The sequence below is a fragment of the Strigops habroptila genome, chromosome 6 (genome assembly GCF_004027225.2).
Source record: "Strigops habroptila isolate Jane chromosome 6, bStrHab1.2.pri, whole genome shotgun sequence".
Taxonomy (NCBI): domain Eukaryota; kingdom Metazoa; phylum Chordata; class Aves; order Psittaciformes; family Psittacidae; genus Strigops; species Strigops habroptila.
The window spans coordinates 53,550,826-53,573,678 of NC_044282.2; the positions used below are offsets into that span (position 1 = coordinate 53,550,826).

General features: G+C 37.8%; 1 protein-coding gene across 6 annotated transcripts in view; it reads right to left on the minus strand.

The window, feature by feature from the left end:
- Positions 1–22,853, minus strand: part of LDAH (lipid droplet associated hydrolase) — a 113,889-nt gene that overhangs the window by 69,258 nt on the left and 21,778 nt on the right. For 5 of the 6 annotated variants that reach the window (XM_030491142.1, XM_030491145.1, XM_030491144.1 and 2 more), the window contains one exon: positions 17,900–18,034. The exons of the other annotated variant lie outside the window; for it this stretch is intronic. In XM_030491142.1, the coding sequence (XP_030347002.1) occupies positions 17,900–18,034 (135 nt within the window). The remainder of the gene's footprint in view (positions 1–17,899; positions 18,035–22,853) is intronic. 6 annotated transcript variants of the gene reach the window in all.

Consider the following 22,853-nt stretch of genomic DNA (forward strand, 5'->3'; position numbering starts at 1 on the left):
GACAGTGGAGGCCAGATTTTCCAACACTACACTCAAATTTGTGCATATAATCTGTGCATGCCTTTGTACTTCCCCAATTTCACAAGGAAATGTTTGCACATCCAAACTCCCACCTACCAACACCATAACAGGTGACCGAATATTTGAGCTCAGTACATATGCACACTTCTTATGACATGACTTTAAAGTCTGTTCCAGGATCTGCACATACACAAGGCCTCCAAACTACTCATGAACAAGTAAGGAACTGTGTGAAAAGGTGACTTGTAATTATATGCCACGAAGGAAAGGGAGGTAAAAACCACTGTCCTACCCACACTGTATCTTCTTCTCTGGGTCATTTACTCCAGGAGGTAATCCCAGGATACCTAAGGACAAACTCTAATGAACCACCTATATAAACCCTTGTGGTCAAGAATTTTCAGAACTGGACCTTTTACAGGATAAGGACAAGTATCTTGAGACTGAGGGTGCTGGAAAAAGATTCACCTCTTCCTCTGAAGACACTGCTCATTCCAGCTGTGTGACATCACCATACTGCTTAATGTTAACAGTGAGGAGAAATAACAAGTTTAAACACATGAAAATGCAGTAGCATCACAAGAAAGTATCAAGAGGAAAAAAACAATAGGCGAAAAGATACTGAAAGGTCAGTGATGGTATCAAAGCATATGAAAATGAAAGGCACAAAGCATCAAGTATGGCCAACCAAAAAGTTCAGGAGAGCTAGCTCAGGGTCAGGTTAAGTCCACTGCACCTCCATCAAATACCCTAAGCACGATCATCATATAGCACCAAGTGTCTTAGACTTTATGCCCCTCCCCCTCCGTTTTTCATTACAAAACCATACAAACACTGGTGGGAAGAGCAGCAGCTGTGGCTAAGGATCTACTGTTTAGACGGAGCAACCCATAGAAAGTTTTATCTTGCCTTCGTGTAGTGACAGGCAGAAAGCAACCCCACAACTAAAGCACCTGGGAGGTTTACCTGTTAAACTCCCATGCACAGTCAGAAGTCTAATTCTGGAAATTAAAGAAATCATTTGATTGGTTCTGTTCTTATAGCAAAACATAATAATTTCTTACAATTGAATGCTGACATCTGAAAATGCTTAAATGCAACTGTAATCTTCAAAGCTGAGATTTCAGGTTGGTAGGCCTAGTATGGGCAAATGTGTTAGAAAATACAATCCCTAAAGATATACCGCTTAAAGCCCGAATTCTTCACCCAACCTTTCATCTGATTATTGAACCCTGGATAATTTGTATCAGCAAGCAATAAAATACCAAAGAACTGGGATGGAAGCCGTTAAGAATGTTCAATAAATACTGAAGAACTCCTTCTGACACCAGAAACCAGGTCTTAAAGCGTTGTGTTTTAGATTAACCCTTAGACCTTAATCTGGCCCTACCACCCTCAGGAACTGTTCATGCAACTTTTAAGATAAACACACCACTCATTAGTGTTTATTGGAGCAATTACTTTTTGTAAAGATATCCTCCACAAATAAATTACCATTTACTGAGAAACTGAAGTGGTCATATGTATTTTTTTTTTTATAAAAAAACTAACAAGATCTTAACCTACAAATGGAACTACTGATTTCCTTTGCTATCTACACACCTATTGCTGGGACACTTGTTTAACACCTGATCTGTTTTTGAAAGGAAGCTGTATTATAATTAAATTAGTACAAGCACAGTCAGACAGAATGAACTAATAAACATGACAAATACTAAACCCCAAATTTTTATTAAAAGAATACAGGAGCACACTGAATCTATTAAATTGAGATATCTGTGAGAGACTTTTTATTTTGCATTCTCAGTCTTGCTTCCCTCTGATAAAAGTAACTATCACCAACGTATGATAACAGTACAAACTTTGAAGCAGAAATTTGTTGGTTATCTTCAATTTTGGCAAGGCCAACACCTATTAAACAGTGGTTTATTATGCAGTTCTACACCAATCAATGCCTCCAGAATCATTTTAACATGCATTTCTGTATTTGAATTACTGTATTTTCAGTAATTACTGCATAGTCAGTAAGCTAAATACCTACAGAAAATGCAATTTATAAGAATTTTCAGTATGATATTATTAAAAAAAAAATCCAAACAAAAATAATAATAATAATAATAATAATTAAAAAAAAAATCCTAACTTGGCAGGCTAGACGTTAAAGAGCCAATACTGTGTAGGAGCAGATCTAAATTTCCATCATAAAGTGTCGTCAAGGAGCAAAACCAAAGAGGTCTGAGCCTATGGGAAGCTGATTGCTCAAGCTACATTTCTTGTTTTCTGGACATGCTGAAGCCAAGTGAAAGGCTCTGTGAATTCCCTTCTTCACTTGCCCACAGAAACAAAACTGGAAGGGACTTCATGACTGAGGCTGACTGCTATGTAAAATGTATCTTGACACAGGAATGAGTTTGAAACTCATTGTGACTTTTTTAGTCTCATTTTTTCACTTCTAGGCTGCACCTTTGATGGCTGCACAGTACTTGGATTATTAAGGACTGCTTTCCAGCAGACCTAATCACTTTGAAGAATCACAGAATGATTTGGTTTGGAAGGGCCCTTAAAGATCACCTAGTTCCATCCCCCCTGCTGTGGGCAGGGACACCTTCTACCAGAACAGGATGCTCAAAGCCCTGTCCAAGATAAAGACCTCATGTAGCTGAGTTGGTTGTAAAACTCAAGTCATTCCAACACATCAGGTATCTCACTCAGCTTACCATTTTACTTTGTAGAATACCCTCCATGAGACAAGTAATTATGGAGCTCAAGAAAACAATATTATGCCCTTTGCCATAAATTAGGCTTTTATCCAGGCTTTACCCATTTATTCCCAGTTTTGAAGTACTTTCATGTCTAGGTGTGCACATCTACACTTGCAAAATAACAAGTAATTTCAGTGCTGGCAGCCCTTCAAAACCTTCCAGCAATTCTCCCCTCTTCCAGTAATGTCAAAATGAATCAGCTCTATGACAGCTTATTAACGGAGAATCATTGAAAACAGCTTGAAATAGTTAGAGGACTACCTACAAGCAAACAGGTACCAAACAAAACCAGTAAGTAACACCAATGTAGTGGGAACCCCTGAAAAAGTCACTCTTCCTGGGCTACTGAGGTCTCTGAGCATTCCAGAATAACTCCACAGCAAAGACAAGCTACCAGAGCAGGTGTCAATGTAACTAGGCTCAGCCTTGCCATACTAGGTGCTGAAGTGAAGCACACCTCTCTGGCACTGCAGGAAAAAATAAGGTAAGAAAAGGGATTATGAAGAAAGCAATGAAGTAGTCTTGCATTTGCAGAGACTTCATAAACAATGAGAGGAAGCAGAGTTCATGTACTCTACAACTACCTGAAAGAAGGTTGTAGTGAGGTGGGTGTTGGTCTCTTCTCCCAGATAACAAGTGATAGGATGAGAGTAAATGGCCTCAAGTTGTGCCAGGGGAAGTTTAGGTTGGATATTAGGAAAAAAATCTTCACTCAAAGGGTTGTCAAACATTGGAACAGGCTGCCCATGGAGGTGGTTGAGTCACCATCCCTGGAGGTGTTTAAAAGACATGCAGATGTTGCATTTAGGGACATGGCTTAGTGATGGACTTAGCAGTTCTAGGTAAATGGTTTGATTCAATAATCTTAAGGGTCTTTTCCAACCTAAACGATTCTATGATTCTACTTGAAGCTCTGGCGGTTGAGAAAACGAAGTCAATAACAAGACCTTCAGAAAAAAGTGTGCACCTAGGTGTGCACTTCTACCTGAAAGGGCTCTACGTTTAGCCTGAGCCTCTTGATAGGATCTTTGTACCAATAATGTCTGTCCAAACAACATAGAGAAAATCTTGCAATTTCCATTACATTGCTGATTTGCCGAGCTTACACCACAAAAACCACTAAGGTGCAAAAATCAGTCCAGCCCCTCCAAAATCCATTTTTACTCTCCAAAATGTCTATTTGCTTTGCTTTGCCTGACTAGCAAGTGGTACTCCTGCAAACGTCTACCTTGCATGTTTCCATTAGGAATATTCATTTCACATATGATTTGAAATAGTATCACCCAGTTTTTCAAGGACAAGTGTACTTCACCGGTATTTGAATTATCGTGCACCAATAGCCTGAAGTGTGTGACATATTAGTCTCTCCAAGAATAATGCAGAGAAAGCACATTGATCCTTAAGGTAATTCTTTACTGGAAAGCATATTAGCATCAAGACCTTTTGATGCTCGATCAGATCTAACATCTTCCAATTTAACATGACAAAAACTTAGTCTTGAAACTGAGGCATTCTTACTGAATGAAGCAACTAAAATCAACTTTAGTAAATAGTATATTACAACAACTTGCATTTGTACAGTTTAACAATGGAAGAAAAAAAAGAGAGTGATGTTCTGCACATCAAGACTGGGTAGATACAGCACAGGCGGTAAAGAAAGGACAGTGGAAATTGTGTGAGTGTTGAAGGAACAAAAATGGATGACTATCACTTCACAGGCATTGATTTAGTTGGTGTACAATAAATGAGGTGCTGCACTGCAGTAGGGAAGTCCAACAGTCACACCTATTGAAAACAGCACTTCAAAACTTTGGGAAGTTTAAACAGATACAAAGAGAGAAAGAGGGACTGAGAGCAAACAAGGGAGAGCTGAAGTTTGGAGCTAAGTAAGACCGCTGGCCAAGTAAGACAACCCATATTATTCCACATTCAGGGAATAAAAAGAATTATTTTTAAAGTCAGAGAAAATGACAAGGAGCACGCCTCAATGTTACAAAGGGAAAAGGAGAAAAAGCAGGCAGCTGAGAGTACACCTGGAGGCACACAAATGATAATACAGAATTTGTATTTCACAGCAATCACACAGAACAATGGGTGACATTTTCTGAAGTGCTTGACGCTTCTACTGAATCCACGCTGACTTGGATCCAAACTTGCTTGGCCAGTCCTAATTTCTCTTGAAAATCCATCTCAAAATTTTATTTAGAACTGTGATATAGACCAAGACTGAAATGTTCAACTAAGTATGACTTCAGAATAATACTAAAATAACACAATCTTTAATAGAGTAACACTAAACACTAACGAATTTCCTACTTCACTAGTTACTATAATGGCATTAGGACAGCACCCAGGATAACTTAGTCCTTTTTCTTTACTCTTGTGTATATTAATCTTGGATGATGCTATTTTAATAGAAGTATAAAGGAAAGTGGAGGTTTCTATCTTCATTTGTCCATGGAAATGTTACATTTAGTAACTAGAATAACTACTTGCAGTAAACAGATCGAAATTATTTAACAACACTCTCTAGCATCCTTTTATTTTAAGGACTAAACAACCCACTCAAGCAAACATAATGTCTTTCCATCTTTGACCTGTATCCTTCAAAATTGATGGATTATAAGAAGTTTCCAAACTTCTTTTCTTAGATTCCCTGATGCCACAATCTGGTGCTGCACTGCTAAATGCAAAGAGCTATGACAGTTTATTCCAGCAGAAAACATGACTCTGTGCACTGTGAGCTGTAGCTCAAAACATATGCAAAATCATCGAATCACAGAATGGTTTGGGTTGGAAAGGACCTTCAGATCATCCAGTTCCAACCCCCTTGCCACAGGCAGGGACACCTTCCACTAATGCAGTGCTACCTCACATCTCTCAATCAATGCTTTTAATCACTACCTGTCTTGAAAAGCCTTCTAAGTCTCTGTTTGGGCTCCTCTTGGCACAAGGAGTGCAAGCTGACAGCAAGGGGAAGTAACGGTGTCTCAGCGACTGCCAGCATTGATCCCCCATGGATCTCAGAGCAACAGGGGTTCTGCTGCTGGCTGACATGACCCAAGTGAATCCAGCAGCCCAGAGAACCTAATTCTCTGGTCTGACACTCTGCACTGAGTTACACTTTCTGGCATCACTGGAAAAAGTCACAATTTTGATGAAGGAGCACTCCATGCTCTGTCTTTCATTACCTTGCACAGCATAAGGCAAATGAGAATTGGACAAAACAGCATATGTAAAAGCCTGAATTTATTAAAATCAGTGGCAAAACTGAGGAGAGGAAATAGAATTTCACTTGTGTTTTCTTTAAATATAGCAGGTTTCTTTATCAGTTGCTGATACTTTAAATAACCGTTTGCATGTGCTGTACAGTGCAAATTTTATATCTTTGGGGACACACCACATTTTTTTCAAATAGACCACTTTAAATTCTGATTTATGTCTTCTCTTCTCTGTTACACTATTTAAAAATTAATGGCCAGATTTATTTTCTATTACCAAGATAGCAATTTCCTTTTTAACCTTCCTGAAGAAAATGCTGAAGGTTTCCTTCTTAGTCACCCAGCAAGTATGGCAACATGCCGAAGATCCTGTGATGACTTTATTTTTCTTGAAGTCTTACCTTCTAGCTGAAATGGAGACTAAAGTGCCACCACCACAAAACTGACCTGTCATTACAGATGAATATAGGGACAATAAAAGGGATTTTTTGTCTTCTTTTTGCACAGGCGAGGCATGCTCCACAGAAAGCAAACTAACTCACTGGTCACCCACAAGCAGTGCCAGGGTCACAGTCAGGCAAAGGTTCATTTTATCATTCATTTACTTTAGCAGACATCAAAGCCATAGCTCATTACAAACTGAAACTAAGGCTTTATAGCATAATCTATCTAAAAAGACAGCAACTGAATTTGACATGCACTCTACACAAACAGATCCAAATATGATCACGTAGAGTTTAATACATACTAACACGCGTTCTGAAATACTGAAATTGCTCTCTTCAATTAACTGCAGAGTAAAACTTCTTCCTCCAAATCATGTGAAAACCAGTATAGGAGTCAGTGGAGTCCCTGCAGTAAACACTCAGTGGTAGTATGTTCAAAACCACAGTTCTGTTCTGAAAAAAAGGACACTACAATGGCAATCCTAGAGAATTTTAGTAGAGTGCTATAACATTCAGCACAATGGCATTAGTTTGGCAACTCACTTGACCACACAATTTGACAGCTGTAGAAAATTAGATTATTTCAATAAATGAATGCACAGAACATAAAATTCAACCTTTAAACAGATATGTCTAGCTTAAAGAGTAGCCCCATGCAGTATCAAAAGGATGAAAAAAGAAAAACTCTTCATCCAGTAAGCAGCAATGAGACCCCTTCATTCAACCTGAGCCCACAGCACCATAACATTTTGTCCCTTATCATTTTTCAAAGCACACAGTCCCTACTCAGATGTTGCTGAGAGATTTAAGTAGGTACACTAAAGGAAGGAGTAATTCATTAATGAAGCTGATTATCTAAGAATGAGGCCATCTGCAGCTACTTCTTCCTGCATAGTCTGCCTTACAGTTTCCTGCCTTTCCCTGATACACCTACATTGCTCCTTAAAGAAAGGGAAACTCCTGCAACCAAAGCAAACAGAAAGACTCCATGTTCCAAACTTGATTATTTTTATAATCTGGAATTATGTTGTGCATTGCTGATGGTTCCTCAGTCTTACAACTGTAGATCACTGTGAATTAAAACTGCCTCTAAACAATGATCCCATCAAGATCTGCACCATTTTTTGCAAGCTTTGTGGGTATCAAAATTAAATCAAAGGTCTGTATCATAAAGTGGCAATTCTTATTAATAAATAAAAATATTGATTGGCTTTCTTCCTACAGCTAACCTATGTAATGAATAAACTTTTTGACTCAACTATCAAAGCAAATCCAGGCCAGTATCACTTTCAGACAGAAGGGGTTAATCTCTGCTATGGGGATAATTCATTTTCATTGTTATGCAAATATATCTTTCAAACTGGCTGGGATTAAAAGATTCCTAAACATTCTCCCTGGGGAAAATAATTTGAATCATCTCAACATTTTGTTTAATAAATTATTTTACTTTTTTACTTTCCCTACAATATTATGGTGAACATTTAAATTAGTTATTCTGAAACATCACAGCACTGCTCATCTCAGTGAACCGTGACATCAAAAGATATAAATGTTACCTTTTCATAGGGTTCACATTCTTGAACACTTTATTTCCCCCACTAATAGCCATCTGCATTTAATCAGAAATGACGGTATCAGCTGGAGAACATACCTATGTCACGGGGTGAAAGGCAGAAAGTGATCCATAAACAATCTCAAAACCTACATCCAAAGTTTTTGGAATGCAGTAAAGACATTATACTCTCGAATGGATGAAGGTCACTTTCGTTTTTTACATGTCTTGTTTTCTGGACAAGGATCCAGAAGACTATGAGGTTTCAAAAGTTGTTACTTTAAAAGATATCTTTAAAAATTAATTAATTATATTACCCTTATTTGTAGATAGGTATGAAAAAATTCGTTTCTTTTAACAGGGGAAGTAGTTGAATGAAGTACTAGGAAAGATTAGTTCACTCTTCATGGGTATTTTTAATAATATGCCTACAGATATTATGTTTAGTGGAAAACCTTGAAAGAAATAGAGAATATAGAGAACTTATTTTTCATATAGCTATAATACTTGTAAAGACAAAGTCCTCTTCTTAGTAACATCAACAGAAATTGCTCACTACTCCATCAAAGTCAATGGAGTATAGAGATATGCACTAAGGGGCACCAGAATAAGCTTAATAGTGTTTAAATGATTATTAAAAATAAATACATGGTTGTCAAGGTGTGATGATATAAGTAATTAAAACTGTTATCATTTTCATTGGCCAGAAAAGAAAACAACAGAGCAACTTAGAAATACTTCACATATGGAAAAATTTTATTTTCTTAGTTTTGATTTTGAACGGAACAAGTCTTAAACACATGCTTAAAATTAAGCAGAACTGATAAAGCCAATGCCAAATGCCAAGATTTTACTCAAAGGAACTATCTGCATAATTATGGGCATGATAATGGGGCCCTCTATGAATAACTACCTGAATGTGGGTAAAGGAAAGAAGCAAACAGAGTACTGCAGCATCCCTTGGGCTGCTTATTTTTCACACATTTAGATTTAAATCATTCCAGTGGGTTCATAGCATGAAATGATCATTTGTTTCCTTAAAATAGACACCTAGCACTAAAACCATAGAGTAAAATGCAGATCTTGCCAGGCAAAAACAAAAACCTCAACATTTAAATGCCTTATAATAACTTTTATATATGTACACATGCTTCCTTCCTTAAGCTGCCTTTTCCAAGGCAAGGAGGGAATAAGGTTTCTGGACAGCAGCAATTGCTGTGTCAGGAGGGGCAGCAAGACTGCACTGCATTGAGCTGACAGTTCCTGTCTCATCCTGTAAAAACAACCAGTTCCTCTGTGCACACCCCGATGTGGGATCCCTGGCTCCTGATGAGTACCACGTGAAGACCTCAATGTGATTAATCAGTGCCAAGGCCAGCTTCATAAACAGGAAGCTTCTCCTCTCTATACATTAAAAAAAGAGACACTTAACTATGAAACAGTTATGAAAATAGCTTAATTCTACTTGGATGGCATGCTTACAGCTTGGTTCTTTTTAATGTATCTACAGTGTGATACCATTGTTCTAGGAGACATCTTGGGACTCTTCAGCAGGGACTGGAGCGATAGGACAAGGGGTAATATGTTTAAACTTAAACAGCGGAAGTTCAGGTTGGATATAAGGAAGAAGTTCTTCACTGTGAGGGTGGTGAGGCACTGGAATGGGTTGCCCAGAGAAGTGGCAAATGCTCCATCCCTGGCAGTGTTCAAGGCCAGGTTGGACAGACCCTTGGGCAACATGGTCTAGTGTGAGGTGTCCCTGCCCATGGCAGAGAGGTGTAACTAGATGATCTTAAGGTCCTTTCTGACCCAAACCATGCTATGATTCTATGATTCTGTACCTCTTTTAATAAAATTAAGCAGAATTTTATTTGTGTCCCTATGTGTTCTGGGATGCAATCATGACTACAGACTTCTCCAAGTCTATAATATTTAAACATAACTGACTAAACTTTGAATGAACTTGCCCCTCTACTCTGCTCTCATGAGACTTCACTTGGTTTACTGTGTACAGTTCTGGTGCCCTCAACATAAAAAGGACATGGAGCTGTTGGAGCGAGTCCAGAGGAGGGCCACGAGGATGATAAGGGGGCTGGAGCACCTCCCATATGAAGACAGGCTGAGAGAGTTGGGGCTGTTCAGCCTGGAGAAGAGAAAGCTGAGTGGAGACCTCATAGCAGCCTTCCAGTATTTGAAGGGGGCCCATAAGGATGCTGGGGAGGGACTCTTCCTTAGGGACTGTAGTGGTAGGACAAGGGGTAATGGGTTCAAATTTAAACAGGGGAAGTTTAGATTGGATATAAGGAAGAAGTTCTTTACAGTGAGGGTGGTGAGGCACTGGAATGGGTTGCCCAAGGAAGTTGTGAATGCTCCATCCCTGGCAGTGTTCAAGGCCAGGCTGGACAGAGCCTTGGACCACGTGGTTTAGTGCGAGGTGTCCCTGCCCATGGCAGGGGGGTTGGAACTAGATGATCTTAAAGCTCTTTCCAACCCTTACTATTCTATGATTCTAACTTGACTTAAAGATAATCCATCTTTCAGTGATTCTCCAATACTTTAATTTCTATGCCTAGGAAGCATAAAGTATTGTTGAAATCAAAATTAATGTGAATTAAATGTGTAATGTGAATTACATGTGTGTGTACATAAGCTTAAAGAATGCGAGATGCCAGCTCACCTGCCTTCCTACTGCTTTTCTCCCTTTACTTATAGAAGACGTAAATGCCTTTTAAGCATGGCTATCACCATGTACTTTCAATGTGGTCAGATACCTTCCATTACTACTTACCAAACAATGCTGACGCCCAGATAAGGATTTGCTGGTCAAAAACCTTCTACACACCAGAGATGATGATTCTGAGGTGGTTTTGTACTGACTGAACCAACTGCCAGTAGCTCTGATTCACCTGATTCAGCAATGTAGGTATTCTCCAAAATCAGCACTCCTTAAAAACATCCATACTACTTAAAATAAATGAGAGTCACAAGCTAACTAAAATTACCAAATGCATACTGACTCCCTGTGCCTGTGTAACTTCTCTCCTTTGGGGTTATGCACAAGAAGACAGACAAAGGCTGTTAGCTAAGGGTGAGTCCCTATTTTTAGGAGCCTAGTCCTAACAACTAACTTCCATGAGCTCCTCCTCTTGTGTTTGCAGCGGTGCAGACCACATTCCCACTCCCCGCCATCACCACACATTCATAGTGGCACATCTCTAAGGCCACTGCAGCAAACGCTTACACAAAAAAAGTGTTATTGGAAAAGTATTCTTAGCTACCATTAATTCAGCTTAGCAAGTGGAAACCGGTGAGAGAGCCAACTCCATCTGATTAGCTAGCTCTTCTTGGACCACAAGCAAGTGTCCTGGGAACTACCAGCAGCCCACAGACCACAGTTTGGGAATCACTGTCCTAAATAATCTACAAACCTCTTATTATAGAACACCATGATCCTTGTCTTGCTCAGGCTACTATTTTAGTATTCTTCCTGCCAGCGCAGCATACTCTAATGGTAGAAATTTATGGCTCATATCTGCTAATCATGCCCATTTGGTGGACAACTATCTAGCAATCAATCACATGATTAACTTGTTGAAGTATTAATTCAGTTTTACACAGATGATTTCAGCCTTTTTTTTTTTTCAGGTAGATTTATACTGCTTTAGCTGGAGGCAGACTCTCACTCATAGTCAACCCTGCAGTTTCGTTAGAAGTCAGAGAGCTGAAAAGCAAACTCCATTCTCACAAATTGAATAACAGCTAAGAAACAATATATTAAATTAAAGCTACACATGGCTTCCAAATTTTCCTGTAACACTAGAATTTATCTTATCTTTTTATACAAAACTTCATTTCACTTCAAAACTTCACACTGATGGTACATTAACATTTTGGGATCGTATAATCAATGTCTGCATAGTAACTTATTAGCCCTTCACCACTTCCATGCTTTTTCCCATACTGATTCTTAAGGATAGAATTCAGTTTCAATATAGTCTGAATGTCCTACTCTCCCAGCATAAAGCGAAAGCAATGGAAACACTCTTTTAATGGGCTGTAAATCAATCCTTACCTACCTCTCTTTATCATGGAAAATGAACTAAGCATAATTTGACAGATTTAAGGACACACTATTATCTTCTACAGTCCATGAAACATAAAAGAACTAGAACTTTATCTTGTAACTTGGCTATTAAGAATGTCACTCAAACTTCTCTGTCATTCAGAAGCTACCCAATACTGATTCAGAAACAAAACAGAAAATTCAGTAGACAATGTGTTCCAAAGGATAAACACATCTTGCTAAAACAATAAAATGTGTTTGTATTATGATTGTGCATAACTCAAAACTCACCTGTACAGTTTAGAAAGTTCTAGAGATTTATCTTTAATATAATTTATCAGGTGACCAAACATTGTATTGTTACAACATGACTGATGACTAGCCACTTATTAGCTATATAATATTTTGATGCATCAGTTGTGTCTCTTTAATCAATTAAGATATGAATCATACTACTTCATATTTCTAAGCACTTGGCATACACAGAACATTACCAAAATCAATAAATCATTTAATTCCAATTTAATTTTTCTTTACTTCCCCATTTTACTTTGCTACAAAGAAAACTATCCTAGAAGTCCTAAGAACAAAAAACCTAAACCTGTGTTCTTCTATTTTAACTTCTGTCTGAGACATTGTATTTGTTATTTCTTATCAAACACAGGAGATGTCCACACAATTAGACCATTTTAAGACATGTATGTACATGTATGTAGAGGCTATGTATGTACATCTGCTTTCTATACAGCCTTTATTGGCAAAAGCAACTAGGGTGCTAAAAAGGGGAGGTGAGGGATGTGTTAGAGGAAGCACGAGTCAAGGACTACCCATATAATCTTCGATTTTTCACAGCTTTTAAAGAAACATTGTGTGAGACTGAGTCTTTTAAGTCCTTATTTTAAAGTTAGATATTCAAAACACAGCACTTGAATTAGCAATGTGTATAAAATTAGCAATGAATTATTTTAGGATTTTTTTAATTGATATGTATTAGTTTTAACTAGCAGTTTGTTTCCTAGCAAAAGAAGTTGAAAGGCTGTTGAAAATCTTCCAACTAGATATTTATTGCCATCAGGGGAGCTACTCTTGAACACGGGTCTTTAGTCCTTCTGCAGTACTCAAGCATTTCTAGTCAATTGGATTTTGTAATATAAAGCACAGAGCTTTAGTCTCCACAATGCATCACGTATCATAACGCCCACAGCCACAAACTGAGCAGCTATACTGGCATTTTGACAGAATGATTTGAGTGTGAATAAATATGCAATATTTTTTATCTTAAGTTTTCGGTTTTACCCTTGTATTTTTTTTAAATCAAGAATTTTACAAAGGATTTAAGAGTAACATTGTTTAACAATTCTATTTCTTTAAAAAGCACCAAAGTACTTGTTCATTTTTTCCTTAAACTTTTTTCTGTTCCTGTTAAAGGGAATCAGATGTTCAAAAAGAGATCAATGCAACACAATCTATTTTCTCCTGATTTCACTACCCATAAAATGAAACAGTCAGTGATGGCTATATACCACAAAAACATGACCTGCCTTTAACCTGCATGTAAGTCAAAAGACCCCCCATTTAACCTGCAGGAAAATACTAACTTACAAATACTAGCATTCAGGCAGCAGCCTCTGTTTTGAGGGCACTGAGCTATAGCATACTTCTAACACATTTATATAGGAAACAGTAATTTGTACTTTAATAAACCCTCACAACAGTTAGTAAGTTACTTGCTTAGACATAGGAGAGTATCTTCTCAAATCACAAATCTCAAAAGAAGTGTAATACAAATTCTTCAGTGGAGTGACACATTAAAAGAAGCACCAGAACATACAAAAATAAATCAGCTGTGGGGATTCCTGCCTATTGGGTTTACTTTTAAGGAAAAAAATTCTATTTCATAATTATAATCTATTTGTATACATTCTTCCTTTCTTATGAAAACGTCTTTATAAGGTAGAAATTAACCAAATGATGTGCAAACACCTGCATCTTAAAAAGACTTACAATACCATCATAATATAGTTGGCATGGTAAACAGTCTGTAAGTAGGCAAGGGTTTTTAGAACCTCTTCCTAGAGGCATGAACATCTTAATCGTGAGAAAAACCATGAGTCAAAAATATCAATATCAGACACAAAAAAGGGCAAGACTTTTAGGATTATATGAAAATTCATAAAGCATATACAGATTATAACATTTTAAAACAAAATAAGAGAGAGCTAGAAAACTACTCTCCTTTTCGTAATTTTGCCTACACCTAAGGATCGATGTTGACCTGTTTTAGTTACAGCAGTGTTCAAAACAACTGTTTTTTTTAAAAGCTGAGGAGGAGAAGAAGAAAGCTGACTAAAGTATAACTTTTTTATTGCATTCACTGAGTAAAAAAAAGTTTCAAATCTTTTTGCACAGTGGACTGATTGCTAGGAGCAGAATTACAGCAATGAAATGTTCAATTAATGTTGTGTGTCTTTGTGGAGCATAGATTGCAACAGCTCCCTGAATAGAAGGGGATCACACAGAACTAAAAATGAAGAGTGTAGCTTTGTTCAGTTTTCAAAACACTGTGTAATATGCCTCCAGTAAATTAGGAAGCAGTTTGTGATTGATGACTGCTGTTGGAAAACTTGTTTTACTCTTCCAGCATCTACTTGATCTAAATATAACCAGGCATATTATTCCAACACAGTTTGCTTCATTTTAAACCCTTTATTACTTTACAGGCAGCATCACTTATATGTTAAGTGTACCACTTCAATGCTTGCACACTCTAAATCAGTGGTCTCCAAAGCAGGGTGCATGCACAGTGAGGTGCAGGAAGAAAATATCAGTAATGCACTAGTACATATATATAATTTGTATTTAAAAACAAATATATATTGGGGGTGCATGCTCAAGATATTACTGATAGAAATTTTTAACTGATAGTAGTGCGTGATCAAAAAAGTTTGTATACCCTGTTCTAAATGTATCAGTATGAATTCTTCTTTCCTGGTAGCTCTCCCCATTTTTTCATTTTTGATTTGCTAGATTCCAATCTGAGAAACCTCAAGAATCAACGGTGTCAGATTCAAATATCTGTCAATTTATTCCCTCATCCTTATCAAGAAATACTGAACCTAGAGAATTTACATGAGGCTATTTTCTAGAATATTGTCTAAATGTATACTACCGACAGGATGTGAGCTTCCTTCTCCTGTACTTCTAGTAAAATATATATGAAAACAATCTCATATACAACTTTTCATTATTTTTTAAACTATCCTGGCTTTTTAAACTATATGACCTTCTATACTTCTCTTAGCATCATGCTGCTACAGTAAGTGCACCAGTAACTATAGATCCTGGCATATGATACTGAGAACACACAAAACATTTTAATGGGTCAGGCAAGAGAGTCCCCCCAAGCTCAGCAGTGGCAAGAGTAGATGCTATTCAGTGAGAGAAACCAAGCCTGGTCACTTTCTGTATCCCTTCCCCTTGGGGTGAATCTCTCAGGCTCAGAACCCTGCCACAAGATGGCACTGGGACCAGGAGCTGCCAGTAGAGTGGAGAAGGTCTGTATCCAAAGCAGGGACAGCAGTGCACCTGCACAACAAAGAACCTGGTTCTTTCAGCAGCTGTTTATGGACCAGTGGTCCATAGGGTTTTTTATAACTAAGTCTGCTAATGTAATTTGCCCACAGGATAGTGCTTTGGCTGCTAGTTCCCTATTTTTACCTGTCACATACTACTTTATCTGTTTTAAACCAGCTAATACCATTCAGTAACCATTAGTTCCATTACTGAATATGGTGTATTTTACTCTGTATTTACCTTATTTACTGTCATGATATTAGAAACCTCAGTCATGCTCCTGATAAGCATTCTGCTCCCCAAACTGAAGAGCCATTTAACCTCTCGTATCAAGGAAGCTGCTTCCTCCCTGTTCTTTTAGTTGCCTTTCTCCATACAGTCACCAATTTCATTGTGAAATGTTGTCCTTGAGATACCCACCAGAACTGCACTCTAATATTCAAGATGCAGGTTCACTATGGTTATATATAGTAATAAAACAATGTCTCCTGCCCTGTCTGTAATAGTGGTTATGTCCAACATTTTGTTGATTTAATTTTTGCCTGCTGCTATGCAATGAAAGATGGCATTAGAGCACTGTCAGTGACGATGCCAGTATCTTTCCCAAGTTTTACAAATTAATTCCAAATTCAGGATTGCTCAGGCACAGTTGAAGGAGATCTATTTTGTCGGATGCATTAACTCCTATTTATCTATCCTGACACTCGCCTACCATCTTTTTGCCCACTAATTCCATTCTGTAAGATGTTTCTGTAGTTCCCTGACACCTGTTATCTTCCCAATAAGTAAATGCTATGGAGTACCATCCTCAAACTGAGAAATTTCACTGTTCCCTCTCGTTCTGCAGGTCATGGTAATATATTGAATAAAACCTGACACAGCAACCAGCCTTCAAGGTTCTTCACTTCTGACCTGTCTGTCCCTCCTAACAAGCTACTTTTTTTCTTGAAAATCCCCTCTCTCACAGGAGCCTTGTCAGTGCAAAAGGACACAGTGAAGTCAGCTAGAGGTTTGGTTTCCACTTAGATATCAGTTCCCTTTTTCCTACTGGATGTTCTCCTTCCTCCCAGATTTATGCTCTCCTCAGCAACACAGGAATGTCACAGTAGAATTGGGACAGTCACTGGGACTGATGGAGCCAACATTCCTGCTGGCTCCATCTAAAAACCTCTCAACTAGCTCAGCCATCTCAAGCCAAACTATCTCTCATCAAAAGCTCTTTTCACTGACTGCACACTTACAGGCATGATCCCAGGGCATCTTATGAGACCTACACATGTCCTCTGCAATAAACTCAGCTCTATTCAGTTGCCAGACTTCTACCTGTATCCCATGGCTAGCATTGTACCAGAAATTATAAATCTAGGGTAGTTTGACACTTGAACACAATGACTGGCAGGAATTTTACCAAAGAATTACAGGTTTCATGTATCAGTTTTATATTTGAGATTCAATCAATGAATAAAAACTCTTAAAAGTTCAGCTGCAAAAGTCAGTGAGGGAAAGTTATGCTAAAGAGCTAAACCAGTTTCTTCTTCAAAATTTCCAGATTGCTTCACATTACTGAACCTTTTGGTCCTAAGGAATCATTCTGACTTACCGCTACACCACTGCAGCTTGCCCAGAGGCCATCTGCAGAATTCCAGAGGTCTCCTGACACTAAGTAACTTTCAGGATAGGATCTGCTACTGGCTCCCCACATCTTGCAATAACCACTTTGAGCTGGCTACTATGTCTTGCTGGCGATTTGCATGTCAAAAGATTTTTAAAAGATAAAACAGCAACTTCTTCCCTGCAAATGTCCCATATCCCAGTCTCAGAAAGATTAACTTGCTTCCTGGAAATTCACTAATTTAGTTCAAGTATTTTTTAAATTCAGATAATTAGGTATCTCCTAAAGTACTCAATCTCTGAATCGGACATTTTATTGAAAAATATACTTTTCTAACCTACTCTTTTCAACATAAATACATTCTAGACCTTCTTCTCTATAAGATGTCTCTAAAGACTGCCATCAGCAAACTCTCTTATTCTCTTAATAGGACTTATTTGACTGGCAAATCTAATCTACCTAAAAAATACTAATTTCCTCAGTAACTTCTCTTCTCCTACAACCGTTCTGTGGAAATATAACGGAGACATTTAAAAACCATGTCACGCTGGTTTTAACAGGCATAAGCCCTGCTAGTGAAATCGGGGTGGGGCGGAGATCGGGGTGGCGGTGTACAATATTTGTATGTACAAGTTATAGTATTGTGTACCTTCTATCATTTCCATACCACTAGGAGGTTTACAATGTCCGGCATGGCTCACAACCCAAACAGGATACTGCTGATTTAGTCCACAATACAAGGCCTGTATAAAGGTCCTGTAATAACCTGCCAGTCCAGGGTTACCTGCCAAAAAACAAAACATACAAGCAGAATATCAATATTAACCTTCCAACAGCAAACAATCTGCTTCAAATCAAACTAAACAGCATTATACAGCAATTTGTTAATTTATTTTCTGTTTCCAGTTTTTATTTTCCCATTTTCAGGGGCTGTGCTGTTCAACTGGTTTATTCTGTTGATCAGTGTCACCCATGAGAAGCATTTTACAAAATTACTTTGAAATTGCAGAACCCAATACCAAAGCGCAACATAAAGAGTAAATCTCCTTTTCCATTACAGGTCAGCCAACTCGCTTAGCAATCCTATCACATTATAGGTACATGAAAATTGGGCAAAGAAACCCCCAGATTTTATAAAAATATCACAAAAAGCATATATCATTTGATCCAGATGTCTGCCCTTTGAAGTACGTATGTGGTATTCTGACAATACAAAGGTCTGTACTGACCCTAAAAGAGAGGATGATTTTATTTTAAACTCATTGGACTAGATTTTTTTCTGCTTGCAACTTCATATACTTGCTGATCTTTTCCACATCGCTTGAGAAGCTCTTTCCTTTTCAACCCCTGAGCTCTAGATCCACAGAAGAATCTGTCCTCCATCCTGCATCCCATCAGCTTTAGAGAGAACTTCTCAAAAGAGGCTGGTGTCTAAACAAATTCATCTTGCCCTAATAGAGCAGACCACATAGCTCTAAATCCACTGTTTAACAGTGACAACATCAGGTACCACTGCTGAAGTGGAAACTGTAATACTGTCCCAAAGATAAAAACATGTATTGGTAGGGATTTTAGCATTTCTGAACAAAATTCTAATATTTACTCCTCCTCTTATACTTTCTTGTTTGAGTATCAGCAATGACTTAAGTCGGAGAGTAAATCCATATGCAGACGAAGCAGATTTTGTTTTCCAACTCTTACAGGATGCATAAAAATTCTACAAAGACATAAAAACATATAGCTTCTCTCAATTTATTAATTTTCCAGAGTAGTTCCATTGATTTCTTATTATCATTTAGACACCTGTAAAACCACCTATCATGGTTAGGATTGCTCAGTTATATGTTTTTCACTCACATACTAGGCAATTCTTTGGGTATCATGAACAGCAAAAGGCGTCAAGAGCAGTATTGTGTAAAAAGGCATTCACATTCCAAAATAACACAAATATACTGCTGAAACAGTATGAGAGGAAAAAAACCCAAACACTAAAATCATGTAAACTCCTTTATATCAGTCCAATGTAACCACAGAGGCTGAGCTGCATAAGTATTGATAGTGAAAGAGAAGAAGAATCAGAGCTGGAATCAAATCAGTACTTGCAGAAACGGTGTGTGAAGATATAAAGTAGGTTTCTTCCACTTTTCCCTTTCTGTAGCGGACATTTTCATTTTGCCTTCTTTTACTTCAACCCTTTTGCTCTCCAGGTAACACACAGTAAGTTCATTGCTCTCCCAAGAGGTATTTCCTCAGCCCAGGGCTTCTGAACACAGCCTGCACCTCACCATGGAGCAGCAGTGCATCGGGCACCCAAAGCCACTGCCAGCACTGACACGTGAGAAGGATCTGGTGCCATGGCTCAACCAGGGATAATACATGGGCAGAAGAGGAAAGCCTTCCACTCTAGGTAACATATCATTCACGCTTCATCCTTCACTTATATAGAAAAAGTGTCTCTGATGTTTTTTAAATCTTAATAATATTATTGATTTTATTACTGCAATTAATAATAATAAAAAACCTTACTGTAATTAATAAAAAAGCAACATTATTTTCACTGGAGTACAGAGACTGGGGGGAGAAAGAGGGAGAAAACAAACAAACAAACAACCCAACCAAACGACCAAAACCCAAACCCCATAATAAGTTTTGTATATATAAACTCCAAAATGCATGATCAAATTTTTGCAAACTGATTTCCAGAAAAGCAATTTAAAAGTCACAGGGGTCACACGCCCGTACAACTGCATCAAAAATACGTAATACAGAGGGCCCTAGGGACAATAAAATAAAATCTAGACATCATCTGTCAAGCTCCTTGGATCGATGTTACATAAAGGAAACTTGTCCTTCAGCAAGGTTAAAGATGAAAGTAGCAGCAATCCAAAATAAAATGTGTCTTTTGTAGTACAACTGATCATGATGTTTTGGCACTATGCTTAGTCCAGGAATATAATGCAATTAGGTGTTTTGAGATCAAGGGATCGCTAACTAACTCTCAAACCCAGCCTTTTTTCTTTACTATTTTCTCTCCTTTAATAATGCACAACAAGGAAAGGGGGAGAAATGGCTAGAGCCATCTTAGACATTTCAATGCTCTGTCCCATCATCAGCCAGGTGAACCAAACACGTAAATATTCTCAGGATTCAGTCATCAGCTGAAGAGCAGTGAAGTAAGAACCGCTTATGAACAGTGAGGCTTCGCATCAAATACTATACAAAGCTCAAGGCATTCTTTACTTTTTTTTGCAGGAAAGGGGATTTTTATCCTGTAATAAATGTGATGTGTATTTTAGGCAGATAAAACTAAAAAATAAACACAAAAGAAAGCCCTTTCCCTGCTCTTCATAAGCATCTGCTCATGGTAAAAGCCATTCTGAGGGGTCAGCTGTTAGAGCTGCTACTGATACTTTAAAATGCCTTGAAGGGGTATGAATGAGAACCGCTGGCACAAATGGAAAGGAAAATCAAAGATTTTAACAGCAAAGATTTCTACAGAGAAATCACATGTAAAGCAGCCACAAATTTATTCTTTATTGAACTTTCAATTTCAATAGAGTTATTCCAGATTCTCACTGACTTAAGTAAATGCAGATTAATAGTCCCTGCTCTTGAAAGCTTGCATCTACAATATTTATAAGTGGAGAATGTTTTATCTCCTAATATAGCTCTGCAAAGTCAGATATTTTATCTGTTTTTACTTTAGTTGCTCACTTCAAAATACTTTAAGGGGAACAAACAAAAAATCTGAACAGATAAAGATTTTTTTCATACAACAGAGTTAGCGTAACTGCTAATGGAAATAATCAGGGCTTAATACACACAGCAATCCATGGTCAACAATATTTTGGGCCCATCTACTGCAGTTGAAATGCTGTTCAATTAAACTATTTTACTTTATAGAAAGAGAACTACCAGGTTCATCATGCAGACACCCAGCAGTGCTCAGTTGGGCCTTCTAAGGACTTCCCAGTACATTAAACCAAAACTGCCCACGTTCTTTCACTCAGCAACGAAGTGTTAAAAAATGGAAACCATAAGTAAATGCAATGTTAACCTCGCCGATTTGAAAGTTGTTACTCCAGTTATTGGAATACCACATCAATCCTCAGACACCTCAGGGCACCTGAATCATTCACACATGCCAGCAAATCTCAAATTGCAGTCATCTGAACCAAAGAGAACATCTTAAGCAGTTCCTCTCAACTGTGCTTAATTTTCCACAGTGTTTATGTTGTTTCAGAACTCTTAAACAATAGCTGTAAATGGTGTCACAATAGAAAGACACAAAACTACAACACACTGCATATTAGCTTAATTTGCAAAAGATTTATAAGCATGTCATGGGAAGAGTATGTCAAATGGACAATTTGCACAGTGACTTCAAATACAGTGAAGACACTTTATTTGGTGTACTCGTAAGTTTCAGTAACCAAAGCACTTCTGCCACCTTCCTGTAATACACGTAACACACAATATTTCATACAGTTATTGTACAGTAAGCTTAAAGTCTTTCCATTTTTAATTTGAAGACAAGAATCCACTTCTTCCTTTTCCGATCTGCTCCACCCACAGCTAAAAGCAAAATGGTACAGAACAACTGACTGTGCAGAGGAGGAACTTTGAGCTATACTGGGAGGTAAATATTAACCACTTCTATATACTGCAGATAGAGGCTTTCGAGAACTGGTACTACTACTCTTTAATCATCCATATAGTTAAAAATACAAAAACACTTTCTTGTTAATGCTTTTTCCATCAAAACAAGATTTTAAATGCCAACCACTTCCTTCTTATGAAGATATCGAACAGTGGAGAGAAAACAATTTGTACAAACTAAATATCTGCCCAGGATATTACTACTAAAGAATAACTTTTATCCTGATTTCACATGATTTCCTATACAGCGTGTTATAAAGTCAAACTTGGCCTGTCTTAAAATGAAATACATACTAATATTTGAGATGCTGGCCTTACAAAAAGATTTAGGCTTGGGAAGTTTAAACTTATATACGGTGCACTTCAATTATCTTCATTCTGAATGCAGAACAACAAACACATAACGCTCATTTAAAAAGTCACAGACCATAGCCACTCCCCACAAGCTATGACAGCTTTTGCAGCCTTCAAATGGTCAAGCATTTTGAATTCTTCTGCAACAGAAAATATTAATGTAAAATATCAAGAGAACACTAGCATTAGATAACACTACGCAAAAGTAATTCCCAGAGTTACTGAGGAATGTCAATGTAAACCACAACAGCAAAACACTTCAAGTTAGGAACAAAGATATACACTAAAACATACAGGAAAAACCTTTTGTCCAGAAAAGAGTAGGTCAAAAATATATGCAGCTTACTCAATGAAATTGAGACAAAAACAATTGAAAACAAAAATAAAATGAAAACAACTCTTCGCAGTTTTGGGAGGGGTATCTAAATTGAAAAGGATTTATTTAGGCAGTCTATAGTAAATGCCAAGAGTGGTGGGGAGTGAAGCTCAGTAGCATGCAGCTAAATCATCCCAAAGAGCGATGAGGTTTCTTGCACCTTGTTTTGAAACAAGCTTTTGGGCTCTGTGCACCATCCTGCAAGACGTTCCCC